General features: G+C 43.9%; 1 protein-coding gene across 1 annotated transcript in view; it reads right to left on the bottom strand.

The window, feature by feature from the left end:
* The window catches only part of SI (sucrase-isomaltase), a 160,997-nt gene that overhangs the window by 14,447 nt on the left and 124,816 nt on the right, over positions 1-21,734 (bottom strand). The window contains exons 55-60 of the mRNA XM_075268726.1: positions 19,081-19,209; positions 18,599-18,709; positions 18,401-18,463; positions 17,117-17,233; positions 4,998-5,082; positions 4,168-4,306 (exon numbers count right to left, since the gene is read on the bottom strand). Coding sequence (XP_075124827.1) covers positions 4,168-4,306; positions 4,998-5,082; positions 17,117-17,233; positions 18,401-18,463; positions 18,599-18,709; positions 19,081-19,209 — 644 coding nt within the window. The remainder of the gene's footprint in view (positions 1-4,167; positions 4,307-4,997; positions 5,083-17,116; positions 17,234-18,400; positions 18,464-18,598; positions 18,710-19,080; positions 19,210-21,734) is intronic.

The following is a 21,734-nucleotide window of genomic DNA, read 5'->3' as shown; positions in this document are numbered from 1 at the left end:
TTTGTAATGGCACCATTCAATATGCTGTGCAATGTACTGGGAAGCTGGAAAAAAATTCAGAATGAGGCGCAATTGGAGAAAAAATGCATTTGCGCCATTTTCTTATGGGTTTAATTTTTACAGCATTCACTGTTTGGTACAAATGACATGTTACCTGTGTTCTACATGTCAGTACAAACGCGGTGATACCAAATTTATATAGTATTTGAAATTTTTTGATACTTTAAAAAAAATGATAAACTTTGCAAAATAGAAAAAAAAATTTGTGTCATCATGTTCTAACACCTGTAACTTTTTCATATTTCCATGTATGGAGCTGGTTGTAGTGTCTTTTTATGCGGGACAAGATGATGTTTCTATTGATACCATTTGGGGAAAGATCCGATGGTTTGATCACTTTTTATTCAATTTTTTATAGGAGGCAAAGTGTTGAAAAAAACGCTTTTCGGCTGTTTTTATTTTTTTTGCCGCTACGCCGTTCGCAGTACGGGATAAATGTTTTAATATTCTAATAGTTCGGGCATTTTGGAGCGCAGGGATACCTAATATGTTTATGTTTAATGTTCTTTAATTACTTTTATAGCTGATCTAGGGAAAGGGGGGTGATTTGAACTTTTATATTTTTTTTTATTTTTTTAATACTTTTAAAAACTTTTTTTTTTCTTCTGTTACATTTATGATCAGACCCCTTAGGTACCTTGAAACCTAGGGAGTCTGATCGCTCATACTATTCACTGCAATACTACAGTATTGCAGTGAATAGGAAAATCGCAGCACTTCTATTAGACGATGCCTCTGGCATCGTCTAATAGATCTAGTGCAGAGACAAGCCTGGAAGCCTTCAATAGGCTTCCGGCTGTCATAGCAATCGATCACCGCCCTCTTGTGACGTTCAGGAGGGCGGCGATCGGCGAAACATGGCGGCGCCCATGCCGCCGGCGCCGTTTACACACTGCGGTCACGTTTGACCGCAGTGTGTAAAGGGTTAACAGCAGCGATCGGCTCGGGCACCGACCGCTGCTGTTAGTGGCAGGTCCTGGCTGTATTATACAGCCGGCATCTGCCGTGTATGGAGCGAGCTCAGCGTGTGAGCTCGCTCCATACATCCCCATGCGACCCATGACGTACAGTTACGTCAAGGGTCGCTAAGGGGTTAATGCTAGAAAGCTATAAATTTCCCTCTTGTTTACATAAAATGTCCCTTACATCTAACTCTATGTTGCAAGAAATTAGTTTTTCGCTTTTACTAGTAATGCTACGATATAAAAGTACTAGTTTTTAACATCTAATAAATCAGGGACAAATCCTACCATCTAGATCTTCATTTTCCTTGCAATACATTTCAACTTAATATTCATCTATGGGTGAAATAATGAGGTTAGTTATTGCACTCTCATCATTTCTAAATCTTGGTTGATAATGAAACATTGGTTCCCTGCCAGATATAACCTACTTTCAATCAAAAAGGGAAGTGACCTTGATATTTTCTTTCATTACAGTTATATTTAAATTAGCAAGGATTTTCAGGTCACGGATACCCATAAAATGCGCTTTCTTCATTTTTTTTCCCTTTCTTGCTCAATGGAGTGAAAATTAAACATCCCTAATGTATTGTCATTAAGGCTTTCATTAACTGCCAAAATACTGTTTTTAGAAAGAGAATTAGCATTAGAGTCAAGATTGTTTTAGAGTTATGAAATTGTATTAATCATCTTAGAATCAATGTGTATTTTCCACCAGTGGATTCAGATATATCATACTTTTACTTTGGCAAACGCAAGTTTGTTATTGACATCAATAAAGATTGGCCAGTAAACCAGAAGGTAATTCTACTCTATTTGGTAGAAATTATGTTATAATATTAATGATTCTAATTATCACAATACCTGAGGCAAAATGATTAAGAGATGGATTGTTTTGATTACTTGAAGTAATGAGACAGTAATTTAGAAGCAATTCTACCAGAAAAAAAACGCTGTAATAACACCGATACTTGGACGCAAGTTCTAACTATAAAATATGACGGGACTTGATGACCAAGTACTTTGGGTATAAAATAATTGCCTTATTAAAATTGGGTGAGAAGTGTTACTTTGTTTAGAATTATTGAATTAGGTTTGTACACAGTGTAAGCCATTACATACATTACAACATTCTGTGTAAATAACTGCAATGTAAGTGTACACCTCCATAACAGTGGTGAGTTAGGAAAAGCTATTGCACCATTCCCTCATTGTTTTTTTGTTTGTTTTTTTAACCCCTTCCCAACATCCACCATACTAGTATGGCAGATGTTTGGTGTTTAAATATGGCGGGCACTCGAGAGCTGGGAGGCCGCCATAGCCGACAGGTTTCTGCTGATTTATACAGCAGACACCCAGCGCTAGTGTCCGTGATCGCTTCTGGCACCTCGGTCAAAGCTGACCAAGGTGCCATTTTACTGGCTGTGCCTGGGCGCTTCCATTTTACCAGTGATTGCCGGGACTCAGAGCAAGCTCCAGAGCTGACGTCACATTGATATGACTGCCTTGCGAAGGCTCTCGGGCATGTCTGTACTCTATTTCTATTGCAGGCTATTCTATTTAGCCTGCAATAGAAATGCAGGTATTTTGCAATGCGTTGGCATTGTGATGCATTACATTAGTGATCAGACCCCCCTGGCATTCAAGACCCCAGAGGATCTACTAAATGCATAAAAAAAAATAAAAAAATTTAAAAAAGTTCAAATCAGCCCTCTTTCCCTAGAACACATATAAAATTACTTAAATCCTATGAACCACATACACATTAGGTATTCCTGTGTCTAAAAACGCCTGGCCTACAAATATATAATAATACTTTTCCCATACAGTAAACGCCCTAATGGGAAAAAAAGTCAAAAGTGCCAAACCGTCCTTTTTTTCAGTTTTTCCGAGGATACCATATAAATTTGGTATTCTCGGAATTGTACCAAAACATAGAATTCAGGTGACATGTCATTTTGGCTGCACAGTGAGTGCCATAAAAATGAAGCCCCAATTTTTTTTCTAGCTTCCCAGTACATTGTACAAAGTAATTAATGGTGGCATCATGAAGAAAAATTTATCCCACAAATATTAAGACCTCGTATGGCTCTGAGAGCGGGAAAAAAAAATTGTGGGGTTTGGAAAGGGGGAACCAAAAATGAATATCAAAAAATGCCCGTGGCGGGAAGGGGTTAATTGGAAATTCATTTATGTTAACCGAAGTAAGAAATGAGCTGGTAAATATGAAAGAACTTATGCTTCTTCCATTCAGTGTTATTTTTTAAAACATGAAACCAGCCTTGGGTCATGTTCACATGACAAAAAAATATACATTAGACAACTCTGAAGCTAGGTTTACACATCCGTTGTGTTGGCCTGCCAGAAGAACAGAACAATGGATAGGCAAACGGCTAGAGCAGCAGTCACATATGGAGCCTGATAGACTCCATTAACTATAATTGGATGTGTCACATATCTGCCAGACGAAAAAGCCAGATTTTCAGGACTACTTTTCCCACTAGTTTTGGATGCACACTGCAAGCCGAGACTCTGATGCATATGTGAACATAGCCTGATGTGTATTTTTGCAGTGAAGCTAAAGTGACAATTTTGTTTCTTTGAAGAGAAAAGATTTAGACCAGGAGTCTCAAAATCTTGTCTGCTGAGGCTTCTAAGGCTTTGAGGCACATCACTTTCTCCCTGGTTCTTCTGATCCAGCTTGACCATAGAACTAGGGAGAAAAGAACCTAGTTCTATCATAATGTGTGGGTAGAAGGATTTTTAGGCTGCGCCTAGGATACCTAGGTTCGGTGAAGGCAGGGAAAGCGCCAGTAGTCTTTGGGTGAGAGACCTCCAAAAGTGCAGAAGTCCTGGTATCCACAGAGCATATGGAATGGAGCTTCATGAAAAGTTGATGGTGCGTAGGGGAGGTAGTCATGGCACCCGCAAGCTGCTTCAGATATGCGGGTTCCATTAGAGGCCTGTATAGTGGTCTCATTCAATCACAGTTTGGGAGTATTTATTTGGTGCTCTTAGAGACCTTTTTTTTTTTTTTTTTTAAGCAGCATTATTACAATTTTATTTTCAATTCATTTTCACAATATTGGAAGCGATCCTATAATAATAGTATACAGTACTATAATAGGGAAATAATTTCACTTACTCAAATGTAGGCTTAGCATGGGACCATCCATACAGATTGTGCACATCGTAATGTCTCACTGGAGTTCCATCTGGGAGCAATTGCTGACTGTCCATACATAAAGTCTTATGCTCTAATCCTTCACTTTTTGAATTCAGCGCTGAAAGCAAATGTTATATAATGACATGCTATAAATATTTCACATCTTACAAATATTAAAACATGATAGTAAAATAAATATTACCGTAACTCAAGACTTTAATTTATGTTTTGTTTTAATAGATATGATTTTAACTGTTACATGTCATTGTACTTATTCACCAAGTGGCAACAGTGTCATTGTTACTGTTTCTAATTGTTTTATGTTGGATTTTAAAGGGGTTGTCTAAGAGCCCAAGTGTATTGGGTATTGGGTTGTGGATCCAACCCCTGAACCCCCCGGATCTGCTTGAAAGATGCTTTATACAGTTTGTATAGTTCTAAGCAATTATATTCTGAACCAAGTGAATGGAAGCAGAGATACATAGATGTTCCCCATCTCCACGGCCACAGTGCATCTCTGCTCCCATACAGCTTCAGGCAGCCAGAGCCATTGTGGAGTCCAGATGTTTTAACATAACATTAAATACTGATGACCTATACTGTAGGTAGATCATTAGTTCCCTATATATATGGGGTCTTGGACAACCCCTTAAATGAAATTAGTCAGAAGATGATGGTAAGTTTGGGCCACATAGATAACATATAATAACTCAGTATGTCATTGGAGAAAGACCATCTGCAAAAGATATTGTTGGTCAATAACTATAGTAGCACAAAAAAGTGTACAAATAAGATGTGAAATCTCAAACCTGGCATATAGGGAGGTCTGTTCAGAGTTTGATTTCTGCAGCCAATGACCGATCCATGAACAAAGCTTGCAGGTTCATTCATATCCTAAAAAAAAAAAATAGGCTGTCAAAATATAGATATATTTCTTTCCTACTGAAAGTTGTATGGCATTCCAATACCTGTATGTGCAACACTTGCAAAAATAACATAAGTGTTAATAGAACATTGAAAACTTTCTATAACCATATATTGCTTGGATGCGATGAGGCTCACTCTTATTTAAAGAGGACCTTTCATGTCCTCGGGCACATGTGGTTTTATATAGGCTAGAAAACTGACAGTGTGCTGAATTCAACATCATGGATGGGCGGTAAGGAATGCCCTCTCTGACAGTATAGCACTATGGACCTACTGTCAGGAGGGGTGCTCCTCACAGACTGTCAAAAACACCCTTCTGACACTGAGGAGCTACGGTAATGGCACCGGTAGCTCTTCCCCTGGGGTATATAACGGGAAAGCTGATAGTGTATTGAATTCAGCGCACTGTCGGCTTTCTAGTGGTATATAAAACCGCATGTGCCCCAGGAAATGAAAGGTCCTCTTTAAAGAAAAGTTTAAGCCTGAAGAATCAATTTTATTATTTCTAATTTGAATAATGAAAATTATAATAAGGTCAAAATGCATTAACTAGCTTTATATTTAACCAAAGAAACACCACAAATGTAAAGTGAATTTTTACTTTTTCATAATCATGTTTTAAGGCTGAATATTATGTGCTTACAATGTCTTTTCAATGGTCAGAGCTCTGTTTTTGTGATACAGAGCTTTAGAACTCTGCACAGGGACATGACAAAAAAAAAAAAAAAATGCTGCCTGTAGCTGTCACTAGAATTTTACCATTCAGTTCAATGTCTAACAGTATTGAGTTAGCATGTATTCATACAGTATGTTATCCTTTCTATCTATGACTAGAGATGAGCGAACACTAAAATGTTCGAGGTTCGAAATTCGATTCGAACAGCCGCTCAATGTTCGTGTGTTCGAACGGGTTTCGAACCCCATTATAGTCTATGGGGAACAGATACTCGTTAAGGGGGAAACCCAAATCCGTGTCTGGAGGGTCACCAAGTCCACTATGACACCCCAGGAAATGATGCCAACACCTCTGGAATGACACTGGGACAGCAGGGGAAGCATGTCTGGGGGCATCTAACACACCAAAGACCCTCTATTACCCCAACATCACAGCCTAACAACTACACACTTTACACACTCAATACCACCTCTCTGACAGTAGGAAAACACCTTGAAACATGTGTATTTGGCACTTGCAGTGAGGAGAGCTTGTCACCAGCAGTGAATTTGGCCCTTGTAGTAAGTTGAGGTTGGCACCAACATTTGTTTTGAAAATCAGGGTGGATTGAGCCTCTAACCAGCAGAGTTTGGGCAAATTCATGGTGGAGGGAGCCTCTAAAAACCCCAGTTTGGACCAATTCATGGTGGAGGGAGACTCTAAAAACCCCAGTTTGGACCAATTCATGGTGGAGGGAGACTCTAAAAACCCCAGTTTGGACCAATTCATGGTGGAGGGAGCCTCTAAAAACCCCAGTTTGGACCAATTCATGGTGGAGGGAGCCTCTAACCAGCCCAGTTTGGACCAATTAATGGTGGAGGGAGCCTCTAAACAGCCAAGTTTTGGGAAATTCATGGTGGAGGGAGCCTCTAACCAGCCCAGTTTGGACCAATTCATGGTGGAGGGAGCCTCTAAACAGCCCAGTTTGGGCAAATTCATGGTGGAGGGAGCCTCTAACCAGCCCAGTTTGGACCAATTAATGGTGGAGGGAGCCTCTAACCAGCCCAGTTTGGACCAATTAATGGTGGAGGGAGCCTCTAACCACCCCAGTTTGGGCAAATTCATGGTGGAGGGAGCCTCTAACCAGCCCAGTTTGGACCAATTAATGGTGGAGGGAGCCTCTAAACAGCCCAGTTTGGGCAAATTCATGGTGGAGGGAGCCTCTAAACAGCCAAGTTTGGACCAATTAATGGTGGAGGGAGCCTCTAAACAGCCCAGTTTGGGCAAATTCATGGTGGAGGGAGCCTCTAAAAAACCCAGTTTGGACCAATTCATGGTGGAGGGAGCCTCTAATTAGCCCAGTTTGGACCAATTAATTGTGGAGGGAGCCTCTAACCAGCCCAGTTTGGACCAATTAATGGTGGAGGGAGCCTCTAAAAAACCCAGTTTGGACCAATTCATGGTGGAGGGAGCCTCTAATTAGCCCAGTTTGGACCAATTAATTGTGGAGGGAGCCTCTAACCAGCCCAGTTTGGACCAATTAATGGTGGAGGGAGCCTCTAACCACCCCAGTTTGGACCAATTCATGGTGGAGGGAGCCTCTAACCACCCCAGTTTGGACCAATTCATGGTGGAGGGAGCCTCTAAACAGCCCAGTTTGGGCAAATTCATGGTGGAGGGAGCCTCTAACCAGCCCAGTTTGGACCAATTAATGGTGGAGGGAGCCTCTAAACAGCCAAGTTTTGGGAAATTCATGGTGGAGGGAGCCTCTAACCAGCCCAGTTTGGACCAATTAATGGTGGAGGGAGCCTCTAACCAGCCCAGTTTGGACCAATTAATGGTGGAGGGAGCCTCTAACCAGCCCAGTTTGGACCAATTAATGGTGGAGGGAGCCTCTAAACAGCCAAGTTTTGGGAAATTCATGGTGGAGGGAGCCTCTAACCAGCCCAGTTTGGACCAATTCATGGTGGAGGGAGCCTCTAAACAGCCCAGTTTGGGCAAATTCATGGTGGAGGGAGCCTCTAAAAAACCCAGTTTGGACCAATTCATGGTGGAGGGAGCCTCTAATTAGCCCAGTTTGGACCAATTAATTGTGGAGGGAGCCTCTAACCAGCCCAGTTTGGACCAATTAATGGTGGAGGGAGCCTCTAACCACCCCAGTTTGGGCAAATTCATGGTGGAGGGAGCCTCTAACCAGCCCAGTTTGGACCAATTAATGGTGGAGGGAGCCTCTAACCAGCCCAGTTTGGACCAATTAATGGTGGAGGGAGCCTCTAACCACCCCAGTTTGGACCAATTCATGGTGGAGGGAGCCTCTAACCAGCCCAGTTTGGACCAATTCATGGTGGAGGGAGCCTCTAAACAGCCCAGTTTGGGCAAATTCATGGTGGAGGGAGCCTCTAAAAAACCCAGTTTGGACCAATTCATGGTGGAGGGAGCCTCTAATTAGCCCAGTTTGGACCAATTAATTGTGGAGGGAGCCTCTAACCAGCCCAGTTTGGACCAATTAATGGTGGAGGGAGCCTCTAACCACCCCAGTTTGGACCAATTCATGGTGGAGGGAGCCTCTAACCACCCCAGTTTGGACCAATTCATGGTGGAGGGAGCCTCTAAACAGCCCAGTTTGGGCAAATTCATGGTGGAGGGAGCCTCTAACCAGCCCAGTTTGGACCAATTAATGGTGGAGGGAGCCTCTAAACAGCCCAGTTTGGGCAAATTCATGGTGGAGGGAGCCTCTAACCAGCCCAGTTTGGACCAATTAATGGTGGAGGGAGCCTCTAAACAGCCAAGTTTTGGGAAATTCATGGTGGAGGGAGCCTCTAACCAGCCCAGTTTGGACCAATTAATGGTGGAGGGAGCCTCTAAACAGCCAAGTTTGGGCAAATTCATGGTGGAGGGAGCCTCTAACCAGCCCAGTTTGGACCAATTAATGGTGGAGGGAGCCTCTAAACAGCCCAGTTTGGGCAAATTCATGGTGGAGGGAGCCTCTAAACAGCCAAGTTTTGGGAAATTCATGGTGGAGGGAGCCTCTAACCAGCCCAGTTTGGACCAATTCATGGTGGAGGGAGCCTCTAAACAGCCCAGTTTGGGCAAATTCATGGTGGAGGGAGCCTCTAAAAAACCCAGTTTGGACCAATTCATGGTGGAGGGAGCCTCTAAACAGCCCAGTTTGGGCAAATTCATGGTGGAGGGAGCCTCTAACCAGCAGAGTTGGGGGAAATCAGGGTGGAGGGAGCCTAGTATTAGCAGAATTGTGCAACGCTTATGGTGGATGAGTATGAGGATGCGGAGGAATTGGAGAGGTTGAGTACAGACATGGAGTTTCATGTTGGGGTGCTTTACACAGGTGGGCACAAAAATGACGGCTCTACCCAGTGGTGGTTCATTTTTATCAAAGTGAGCCGGTCGGCACTCTCAGCTGACAGACGGGTGCGCTTGTCAGTGATGATGCCACCGGCTGCACTGAACACCCTCTCAGATAGGACGCTGGCGGCAGGACAGGACAGCACCTCCAAGGCATATAGGGCAAGTTCAAGCCACAGGTCCAACTTCGACACCCAATACGTGTAGGGCGCAGAGGGGTCGGAGAGGACAGGGCTGTGGTCGGAAAGGTATTCCCGCAACATGCGCCTATACTTCTCACGCCTGGTGACACTAGGACCCTCCGTGGCGGCACTTTGGCGAGGGGGTGCCATCAAGGTGTCCCAGACCTTAGACAGTGTGCCCCTCGTTTGTGTGGACCGGTGAGAACTTGGTTGCCTACTGGAGGAACTGCCCTCCCTGCCGCCAACGTCACATGCTGGAAACATCTCCATCATATTCTGCACCAATTGCCTGTGGCAAGCATTGATGCGATTGGCCCTCCCCTCTACCGGAATAAAAGACGAGATGTTGTTTTTATACCGGGGGTCAAGGATAGCAAAGATCCAGTACTGGTTGTCCTCCATGATTTTGACAATACGCTTGTCGGTTGTAAAGCACCCCAACATGAACTCAGCCATGTCTGCCACAGTGTTAGTTGGCATGACTCCTCTGGCCCCACCGGAAAGTTCAATCTCCATTTCCTCCTCATCCTCCATGTCTACCCATCCGCGCTGCAACAATGGGACGATTCGAAGTTGCCCGGAAGCCTCCTGTATCACCATCACATCATCGGACAACTCTTCTTCCTCCTCCTCCTCCTCCTCCTCCTCCATTAAACGCAGTGAAGCGGACAGATGTGTGGACCTACTCTCCAGCTGTGACGGATCGGATGCTATCCCTAACTCCTCTGTGTGATCTGAGTTATCCCTGATGTCAATCAGGGATTCTCTCAGAACACACAAGAGCGGGATTGTAAGGCTCACCATCGCATCCTCAGAGCTCACCCTCCTTGTGGACTCCTCAAAGACCCGTAGGATGTCACAAAGGTCTCTCATCCATGGCCACTCATGGATGTGAAACTGAGGCAGCTGACTTTGTGGCACCCTAGGGTTTTGTAGCTGGTATTCCATCAAAGGTCTCTGCTGCTCAACCACTCTATTCAACATCTGAAACGTTGAGTTCCAGCGTGTGGGGACGTCGCACAAAAGCCGGTGTTGTGGCACATGCAGGCGTTGCTGGAGAGATTTTAAGCTAGCAGCGGCTACTGTCGACTTGCGAAAGTGGGCGCACATGCGCCGCACTTTCACCAGTAGCTCTGGAACATTGGGGTAGCTCTTTAGGAAACGTTGCACCACTAGGTTGAAGACGTGGGCCAGGCATGGAACATGTTGGAGTCCGGCAAGCTCCAGAGCTGCTACCAGGTTCCGGCCGTTATCACAAACGACCATGCCTGGGCCCAGGTGCAGCGGCTCAAACCATATTGCCGTCTCATCGAGGAGGGCATCCCTCACCTCGGAGGCAGTGTGCTGTCTGTCCCCCAAGCTGATCAGCTTCAGCACAGCCTGCTGACGTCTACCAACGCCAGTGCTGCAACGTTTCCAACTCGTAGCTGGGGTCAATCTAACAGCGGAGGAGGAGGCGGTGGCGGAGGAGGAGGCGGTGGCGGAGGAGGAGGCGGTAGAGGAGGAGGAGGAGGAGGGGGGTGTTCTTCTCGTGTCCCTGCCAGGAATGTTAGGCGGGGAGACGAGGTACACCGGGCCAGTTTGGGAAGCAGTCCCAGCCTCAACTACATTCACCCAGTGTGCCGTCAGTGAAATGTAGCGTCCCTGTCCGCATGCACTTGTCCACGCGTCGGTGGTCAAGTGGACCTTTGTGCAAAGCGCGGAACTAAGGGCCCGCCTGATGTTGAGTGACACGTGCTGGTGCAAGGCGGGGACGGCACACCGGGAGAAGTAGTGACGGCTAGGGACGGCATAGCGAGGTGCCGCAGTTGCCATCAGGTCCAGGAAGGCGGGAGTTTCAACAAGCCGGAACGCCAACATCTCCTGGGCCAGCAGTTTAGCGATGTTGGCGTTCAAGGCTTGCGCGTGTGGGTGGTTAGCAGTGTATTTCTGCCGCCGCTCCAATGTCTGAGAGATGGTGGGTTGTTGTAAAGAAACGCCTGATGGTGCCTTTGATGGTGCAGGAGAAGGAGATAAGACAGGACCAGGGGAGGATGAGGTAGAAGTCAACAAAGTGGCGGAGGCAGATGAAGTGGTGTCCTGGCTCGTCCTCTGGAGTGCATCGCCAGCACAGTCAGCAGTGGCAGTGGCAGAGGCAGAGGCAGAGGCAGTGGCAGTGGCGTGAACGGCAGTCGGCCTTTGTCCTGCCGTTGCTGCCTGCCACTGATTCCAGTGCTTGGATTCCAAATGACGGCGCATTGAAGTGGTGGACAGGTTGCTCTTCTCAGAGCCCCTAATCAATTTCGAGAGGCAAATTGTGCAGACAACACTATATCTGTCCTCGGCGCATTCCTTGAAAAAACTCCACACCTTCGAGAAACGTGCCCTCGAGGTGGGAGTTTTTCGGGGCTGGGTACGAACTGGAACATCTTGGGAGATTCCGGGTGTGGCCTGGCTTCGCCTAAGCTGCTGACCTCTGCCTCTGCCTCTAGCTACCCTTTTTGGTGCTGCACCTGCCTCAACATCCACACTACTTTCCCCGCTTGACATCCCCCCTGTCCAGGTCGGGTCAGTGTCCTCATCATCCACCACTTCCTCTTCCAACTCCTGTCTCATCTCCTCCTCCCGCACAATGCGCCGGTCAACTGGATGCCCTGACGGCAACTGCGTCACATCATCGTCGATGAGGGTGGGTTGCTGGTCATCCACCACCAAATCGAACGGAGATGGAGGAGACTCTAGTGTTTGAGCATCTGGATACAGATGCTCCTCTGTTAGGTTCGTGGAATCGTGACGTGGAGAGGCAGGTTGAGGGACAATGAAAGGAGCGGAGAACAGCTCTGGGGAGCAGGGACAGTTTGGGTTATTGTTCTGTAAAGCTTCGGAATTTTGGGAGGAAGGAAGACAAGACTGTTGGGTAATAGGAGGAGAGGAGGCAGAGTCTGACTGGCTGCTGGACAATGTGCTGTAAGCGTTCTCTGACAGCCATTGCAAGACCTGTTCCTGGTTCTCGGGCCTACTAAGGTTTGTACCCTGCAGTTTAGTTAATGTGGCAAGCAACCCTGGCACTGTGGAGTGGCGCAATGCTTGCTGCCCCACAGGAGTAGGCACGGGACGCCCTGTGGCTTCACTGCTACCTTGCTCCCCAGAACCATTCCCCCGACCTCGCCCACGGCCTCGTCCACGTCCCTTTCCGGGAGCCTTGCGCATTTTGAATTCCTAGTTAGAAATTGGCACTGTATACCAGTAGTAAAAATTGTGGGTGCACGTAACCCCAATATATTCTTTGAATTCCCAGTCAGACACTGGCACTATATGGCAGTAGCAAGAAATGAGGGTATTTGTATTCCCAATATACTCTTTGAATTCCCAGTCAGACAATGGCACTGTATACCAGTAGTAAAAATTGTGGGTGCACGTAACCCCAATATATTCTTTGAATTCCCAGTCAGAAACTGGCACTATATGGCAGTAGCAAGAAATGAGGGTATTTGTATTCCCAATATACTCTTTGAATTCCCAGTCAGACAATGGCACTGTATACCAGTAGTAAAAATTGTGGGTGCACGTAACCCCAATATATTCTTTGAATTCCCAGTCAGACACTGGCACTATATGGCAGTAGCAAGAAATGAGGGTATTTGTATTCCCAATATACTCTTTGAATTCCCAGTCAGACAATGGCACTGTATACCAGTAGTAAAAATTGTGGGTGCACGTAACCCCAATATATTCTTTGAATTCCCAGTCAGAAACTGGCACTATATGGCAGTAGCAAGAAATGAGGGTATTTGTATTCCCAATATACTCTTTGAATTCCCAGTCAGACAATGGCACTGTATACCAGTAGTAAAAATTGTGGGTGCACGTAACCCCAATATATTCTTTGAATTCCCAGTCAGACACTGGCACTATATGGCAGTAGCAAGAAATGAGGGTATTTGTATTCCCAATATACTCTTTGAATTCCCAGTCAGACAATGGCACTGTATACCAGTAGTAAAAATTGTGGGTGCACGTAACCCCAATATATTCTTTGAATTCCCAGTCAGAAACTGGCACTATATGGCAGTAGCAAGAAATGAGGGTATTTGTATTCCCAATATACTCTTTGAATTCCCAGTCAGACAATGGCACTGTATACCAGTAGTAAAAATTGTGGGTGCACGTAACCCCAATATATTCTTTGAATTCCCAGTCAGACACTGGCACTATATGGCAGTAGCAAGAAATGAGGGTATTTGTATTCCCAATATACTCTTTGAATTCCCAGTCAGACAATGGCACTGTATACCAGTAGTAAAAATTGTGGGTGCACGTAACCCCAATATATTCTTTGAATTCCCAGTCAGAAACTGGCACTATATGGCAGTAGCAAGAAATGAGGGTATTTGTATTCCCAATATACTCTTTGAATTCCCAGTCAGACAATGGCACTGTATACCAGTAGTAAAAATTGTGGGTGCACGTAACCCCAATATATTCTTTGAATTCCCAGTCAGACACTGGCACTATATGGCAGTAGCAAGAAATGAGGGTATTTGTATTCCCAATATACTCTTTGAATTCCCAGTCAGACAATGGCACTGTATACCAGTAGTAAAAATTGTGGGTGCACGTAACCCCAATATATTCTTTGAATTCCCAGTCAGAAACTGGCACTATATGGCAGTAGCAAGAAATGAGGGTATTTGTATTCCCAATATACTCTTTGAATTCCCAGTCAGACAATGGCACTGTATACCAGTAGTAAAAATTGTGGGTGCACGTAACCCCAATATATTCTTTGAATTCCCAGTCAGACACTGGCACTATATGGCAGTAGCAAGAAATGAGGGTATTTGTATTCCCAATATACTCTTTGAATTCCCAGTCAGACAATGGCACTGTATACCAGTAGTAAAAATTGTGGGTGCACGTAACCCCAATATATTCTTTGAATTACCAGTCAGAAACTGGCACTATATGGCAGTAGCAAGAAATGAGGGTATTTATAACCCCAATATATTCTTTGAATTCCCAGTCAGACAATGGCACTGTATACCAGTAGTAAAAATTGTGGGTGCACGTAACCCCAATATATTCTTTGAATTCCCAGTCAGAAACTGGCACTATATGGCAGTAGCAAGAAATGAGGGTATTTATAACCCCAATATATTCTTTGAATTCCCAGTCAGACAATGGCACTGTATACCAGTAGTAAAAATTGTGGGTGCACGTAACCCCAATATATTCTTTGAATTCCCAGTCAGAAACTGGCACTATATGGCAGTAGCAAGAAATGAGGGTATTTGTATTCCCAATATACTCTTTGAATTCCCAGTCAGACAATGGCACTGTATACCAGTAGTAAAAATTGTGGGTGCACGTAACCCCAATATATTCTTTGAATTCCCAGTCAGACACTGGCACTATATGGCAGTAGCAAGAAATGAGGGTATTTGTATTCCCAATATACTCTTTGAATTCCCAGTCAGACAATGGCACTGTATACCAGTAGTAAAAATTGTGGGTGCACGTAACCCCAATATATTCTTTGAATTACCAGTCAGAAACTGGCACTATATGGCAGTAGCAAGAAATGAGGGTATTTATAACCCCAATATATTCTTTGAATTCCCAGTCAGACAATGGCACTGTATACCAGTAGTAAAAATTGTGGGTGCACGTAACCCCAATATATTCTTTGAATTCCCAGTCAGAAACTGGCACTATATGGCAGTAGCAAGAAATGAGGGTATTTATAACCCCAATATATTCTTTGAATTCCCAGTCAGACAATGGCACTGTATACCAGTAGTAAAAATTGTGGGTGCACGTAACCCCAATATATTCTTTGAATTCCCAGTCAGAAACTGGCACTATATGGCAGTAGCAAGAAATGAGGGTATTTGTATTCCCAATATACTCTTTGAATTCCCAGTCAGACAATGGCACTGTATACCAGTAGTAAAAATTGTGGGTGCACGTAACCCCAATATATTCTTTGAATTCCCAGTCAGACACTGGCACTATATGGCAGTAGCAAGAAATGAGGGTATTTGTATTCCCAATATACTCTTTGAATTCCCAGTCAGACAATGGCACTGTATACCAGTAGTAAAAATTGTGGGTGCACGTAACCCCAATATATTCTTTGAATTACCAGTCAGAAACTGGCACTATATGGCAGTAGCAAGAAATGAGGGTATTTATAACCCCAATATATTCTTTGAATTCCCAGTCAGACAATGGCACTGTATACCAGTAGTAAAAATTGTGGGTGCACGTAACCCCAATATATTCTTTGAATTCCCAGTCAGAAACTGGCACTATATGGCAGTAGCAAGAAATGAGGGTATTTATAACCCCAATATATTCTTTGAATTCCCAGTCAGACAATGGCACTGTATACCAGTAGTAAAAATTGTGGGTGCACGTAACCCCAATATATTCTTTGAATTCCCAGTCAGAAACTGGCACTATATGGCAGTAGCAAGAAATGAGGGTATTTGTATTCCCAATATACTCTTTGAATTCCCAGTCAGACAATGGCACTGTATACCAGTAGTAAAAATTGTGGGTGCACGTAACCCCAATATATTCTTTGAATTCCCAGTCAGACACTGGCACTATATGGCAGTAGCAAGAAATGAGGGTATTTGTATTCCCAATATACTCTTTGAATTCCCAGTCAGACAATGGCACTGTATACCAGTAGTAAAAATTGTGGGTGCACGTAACCCCAATATATTCTTTGAATTCCCAGTCAGAAACTGGCACTATATGGCAGTAGCAAGAAATGAGGGTATTTGTATTCCCAATATATTCTTTGAATTCCCAGTCAGACAATGGCACTGTATACCAGTAGTAAAAATTGTGGGTGCACGTAACCCCAATATATTCTTTGAATTACCAGTCAGAAACTGGCACTATATGGCAGTAGCAAGAAATGAGGGTATTTGTATTCCCAATATATTCTTTGAATTCCCAGTCAGACAATGGCACTGTATACCAGTAGTAAAAATTGTGGGTGTATATAGCCCCAATTCTATTGCTAGGGGACTTGCAGGGTATTTCTGGGGTGAAGGTGGGGGGGCACACCGTTGGAACGGGTATCGGGGTATATATCGGGTATACGGGAATACACTGACAGTGTATTCCATTCAGGATCCTGGGAAAGCTGGGTTGCGGCGATTGAGCCCGTCAGTGCCACGTTACACTGACAAGCTTCTCCCTGGAATTTAGCTCTTACAAGAGCTGTTGGTTGTCTTCTCCTTCCTATCCTAGCCTGTCCCTGCCTACCCAGAATCTAAGCCCTAGCTAGCTGGACGGAAACCTCCGTCCTCGGTGAATTGCAAGCTCAGAATGACGCGAAGCTGGGCGGCGCTGTTCTTTTAAATTAGAGGTCACATGTTTTCGGCAGCCAATGGGTTTTGCCTACTTTTTTCAACGTCACCGGTGTCGTAGTTCCTGTCCCACCTACCCAGCGCTGTTATTGGAGCAAAAAAGGCGCCAGGGAAGGTGGGAGGGGAATCGAGTAATGGCGCACTTTACCACGCGGTGTTCGATTCGATTCGAACATGCCGAACAGCCTAATATCCGATCGAACATGAGTTCGATAGAACACTGTTCGCTCATCTCTATCTATGACTATAGAGGGGCTTGGAGTTTTACAATATAAAAATATATAACCCTGACTGCTAAAAAAGTTTTACAATATGAAAATAAAACCCTGACCATTATACAATATACAAAGAAATCTGTCAACACTTTGAGCTTATTTAGATGTAATAATGGCCATACACTAAAGGTTTGTAAATCAAATAGAGGTAATACTTACAATCCACAGACCATCAAATCGGATACTACTGTTTCTATAATCTTTCACCTGCTCTTTCCACCATTCGACCGTCACATTCTTGAAAAAATCTGGGAATGCTATATGAGATCTGTAAAGCTAAATAGAAATATGCATGCACATAAGCCACATTACTATTCTAGTAAAGGCTCTAAAGAAGCACAAGTTATTTTGTTGTGTCCCCCTATTTGTTTATGACAGGGAAGGTTGGGGGTAGAAAAAAACTCCTTTTGAGGTCAAGTCTGGTCCCTGGCACATGACTCTTCAATTCATCCAGCATCTTAAGGTCAACTGAAAGTCAGTTTTCCCATTCATTTCTATGAGACTAATTATTTTTGCTAATTCTTGATTTGGTAATTTATGAGTGTTCAAAATTGGCATCAAAGTATTCAATGATCTTGAATTGAAAGATTTCTGTGACTTTACCGTGGGTGACCTTTCCTAAGAATAGATCCGCAATAACAAATCAAAATGAGTTCAACTCACGGCAACAGGGCTGCTTTAACCATAAGTGCAACATTGCAGCCACAGCTGGCCCTATGGTTGCCACCCCGGATCGAATAAGGACAATCCCACATCTCAGATAGAGTTTGAATACTATAGTGGAGCACTGAGATAATAGCTCTGTGCTCCATTATTCAGCCTTCGGCTGTTAATGTCTGTGGAAGGGAAATGCAATGCAATGCAATGCACAGAGCCGTAGACATTACAGTCAGAGCCTGCAGGTCCACAGGAACATGGTTTGGTGAGTATTTTTTTTTTTTTAATGTAACATTGGTGGATGAGAGGTAGGGGAAATTAAGTTAGGGGGGATATTGGGGAGCCCACTTTCAAAAAGTTTACACAGGGACCCCAAATACATTAGAACAGCCCTGCCTGGCACCTACAATAATCAATCAATTGCAGGGCAGTTGATAATTAGGGTGCGTAACTTGAGGCTAAAGCCCCACATAGTGAACTGCAGCCAAAAATCCCTGTGAAAAGAACTGAGGCAGAATTTCAAAGAGTTTTTTTTTCGCAGGGCTTTTCCTAGAAAGTCTGCAGTGTTTTCTTCAACAGACTTTCTGTCCCTATTATACTTATTATAAATCACATGTTGGGATTTACAAAAACACAACTGTTTTTGAAACCACGGTATTTCAAATGTGGCTAGTTTTCTACAATGTGTGGATGGGAATAGCCAGAAAAATATATAATAATAATAATAATAATAATAATAATAATAATAATAATAATAATAGATTAATTTGAGGTTACAGCACTTACTTGAACTTGTTCATCCCAGCCAAGAGAATTATTGACAAATACACCAGGTAGATCGGGCCAGACCTTACAAAAGAAAAACACAATATAAAAGATGCAGGATTGTTACCTAATGACAACAAAAAGTGCAACACGGAATCGGTTTACATGGTTTCTCAGCACATAACTGACAATGTTTCAATGTAAAATTAACATGCATACCTTGCCCCACACAATATCACTTTGGTCATCCCATTTTATAAATACATCCTGGTCCTTTCCTTTTGTGAATGCAGGGTATGGATCGGTCTCATTTCCTGCAATACCTGGATCCTACATAAACATTAAGAACAAAAATGACGTTAGGGAAATCTGTTTTGACTGCATGAATAATTTCACTTAATGTACAAAATATATTTCATTATCTATCATTACAAAGGAATATGTACAAAACAGTAGGTGTCAGACTATTGTGTAGCTCAGGGTCCAATGTGAAATTTACAAGATTTTTTTGCACATAGTAATTAACTTGGAAAATCGGAAAACACAATTTTTTCTTTGCTTAGCAGTTATACTGTAAGAAACTTCCCTGAGAGCAAGACATCATTATTCTGTAACACAAACATAATATAACTGCTTAAATATAATGTGCCATTATCATACTACCCATAATCTAAAAATAGTAGATATAGTTTATGACATACCAACATGATTATGACTCTCATTCCCTGTGTTCGGATTCTATCAAATATTTCAGGGAGTCTTTGGAAGTCTTTGCCTAAGGTGAAGTCCATTTGTCTCTCCATGTAATCAATGTCAGCATACTGTACATCCTATGAGATGAGATTAGACACTCAATGTACATTAGTGTAAAAATATCAATACTGTAAAATATTAAAATTGTGTACTATAGACAATTTGTTTATGGTAAGTACAGATTAGAGATGAGCGCGTAGTGAAATATTTGAGATTCGATATTTGATAATAATGGTTGGCCCCTCAGGATAGTATTGCAGCATCCCTCCTGCAGAACCAGCATTGATTGGCTGAATGCTATGCAGTGTATGGCATTCGGCCAATCAACGCTGGTTCTGCAGAGGCTCGTCTTTGACGAGGCGGAGTCTAAGATTGGACCAGAATGAAGACTGCTCTAATGTTAAATATGCAGTCTCCATTGTGGGCAGATATTAGACTCCTCCTCCTCAAAGACGAGCCTCCTGCAGAACCAGCGTTGATTGGCCGAATGCTGTACACTGTATAGCATTCAACCAATCAATTCTGGTTCTACAGGAGGAATGCTGGGGATTGCTACTCAAAGGTACTATCCTGTGGGTCTATCATTCTCCTCGTGCCATGTCCTACTCCTTCCATGTTACTTTTACTCATCCTGCAGAACCAGCATTGATTGGCCGAATGCTATACACTGTATAGCATTCGGCCAATCAACGCTGGTTCTGACTCAAATCTTTACTGCAAATAGCCAGGGGTGAACCTGCCCCTTTTGCCGCCCGAGGTGAAGTGCAGAAAGCCGCCCCCCCCTGCCGACGGGGGAGGGGGTGGAGCGAGGGTGTGGCTTAGCGGAGGGAGCGTGGCTTAGCGGAGGGGCAGGGCTTAGCACCATTCGCGGCAGAGACGCAGGCCCGGAGACTGCCTGCGCTCTGCCTGAGCGTGCGGGGAGGCTGCTGGAGCAGCGCTGCTCCAGTGGCCTCCCCAAACCACCGCTCCGTGCTAAGCCAGTCCAGGACAGCTTGTCCTGGACTGGCTTAGGTTAGCAAAAATGCCGCCCTCCCTGAGGCCCTGGCATAGTGCCGCCTGAAGCGCTCGCTTCAGGTCGCCTCATGGGAGGTGCGGCGCTGCAAATAGCGAGTGGTATTTGATCGAGTACGAGTATTTTGAATACTGTAGTATTCGATCGAATACTACTCGCTCATCTCTAGTAAAAATGTCTCCATCTTCAAATTTCCATTTTGCTAGACATATTCAGATCAGTGTTACACAAGATGAGACGTTTTTAGTAATATGTTATTAGAACGTGATATTCCCTCTATCCTTTATGTGCCCACTCAGTATCTTTACTATGATTTGCAGCCTATCAAAAGTTTTATTAGTATGGTGTAACATTGTATTTAATTGTTTTTAAGAGAAATTAAAGCCCTTAACCAGACTAGAGCTAAGTTACATGTGGACAAATCTGCAAGTTTACATTTTTCATAATGCTTTGATGGTTCCTTTTTCCAAGTTGTATGTGTTGAATGTACACTTTTTTGAAGGGCTGTATATGTCCATCCAGGAGGCCACTAGCACTGTCAAACAGAATACAGAGGTTGGGAAGGATTCCATTCAGAAACCCAAAAATACTTCCCATCTAGTGAATACCCAGGCACACAATGCTATACACTGTGTGACCATATGTATAAGTATATTCAGAAAGATTCCTTATAGAGGAAAGTTGAGCTTTAAAGCAATTGCAGTAAAGCAGGGTTTACACTACCATTGGATTCCGTTATGAAATTGTCCGTTAACCCCTTAATGCTCTGGTCAGTAATAGTACGTCCTGGCAAGTAGCACGTTCGCGCTCAGGTCAGTACTATTACTGACCAGTAATGGCGCCGACACAGAAGCTGTGCCTGCGCCATTACACCTGGCAATCGGCTGCATTACACAGCCAAGGGCCAGGACGAGCTGCCCATGTGAATTGCTGGTCGGAGCTCCGCTCCGATCGGCGGTATTAACCCTTCCGATGCCGCGGACACATGTGTCTTCCTCCGACGTTCGCGAACTGACATTGCTTAAAAAAATGGCCTAGGCACATGCGAAGTAGCATGCTTCTTCTACTACGGCTACTGCGCATGCGCCCAGGCCATTTTTTTTAAGTAATATCAGTTCGCAAGCGCCGGAGGAGGATGGGACCTGAGGACATCGCAGGAAGAGAAGGCATGGATGAAGAAGACGGCGCACCCTGAATGCCCGCCCAGTGTGCACGTTTGGTAAGTTTATCACATTCTGTTTTAGGGTTTTATTTTAAAACGGGGGGGGGGGGGGGGGGTTAGTTTAATATAACTTTTATGGTGCCTGAATAGCCTATTCACGCATATGTGGGGCTCTATCAGCATGATTTTGCTGATAGAGCCCCTATAAGATTATGTATAGATAATATACATATACCAATATCAAGAGAAAAATTATGCTGTTTGTATAATAGAAAGTTGTACAATTTTCCAAAATACTTTCTGTATCAATTCCTCACAGTTTTCTAGATCTCCGCTTGCTGTCATTCTGCTTACTGCCAGTGGACAACAATCAGTCACTGGTCATGTGTTGGACAGTCCATGGTCATGTGATGCACACACAGGTGCAC

Source organism: Leptodactylus fuscus, chromosome 3, assembly GCF_031893055.1.
Source record: "Leptodactylus fuscus isolate aLepFus1 chromosome 3, aLepFus1.hap2, whole genome shotgun sequence".
NCBI lineage: Eukaryota > Metazoa > Chordata > Amphibia > Anura > Leptodactylidae > Leptodactylus > Leptodactylus fuscus.
Note: the sequence above shows the minus strand (reverse complement) of the source record. Positions and strands in the feature narration are given on the sequence as shown.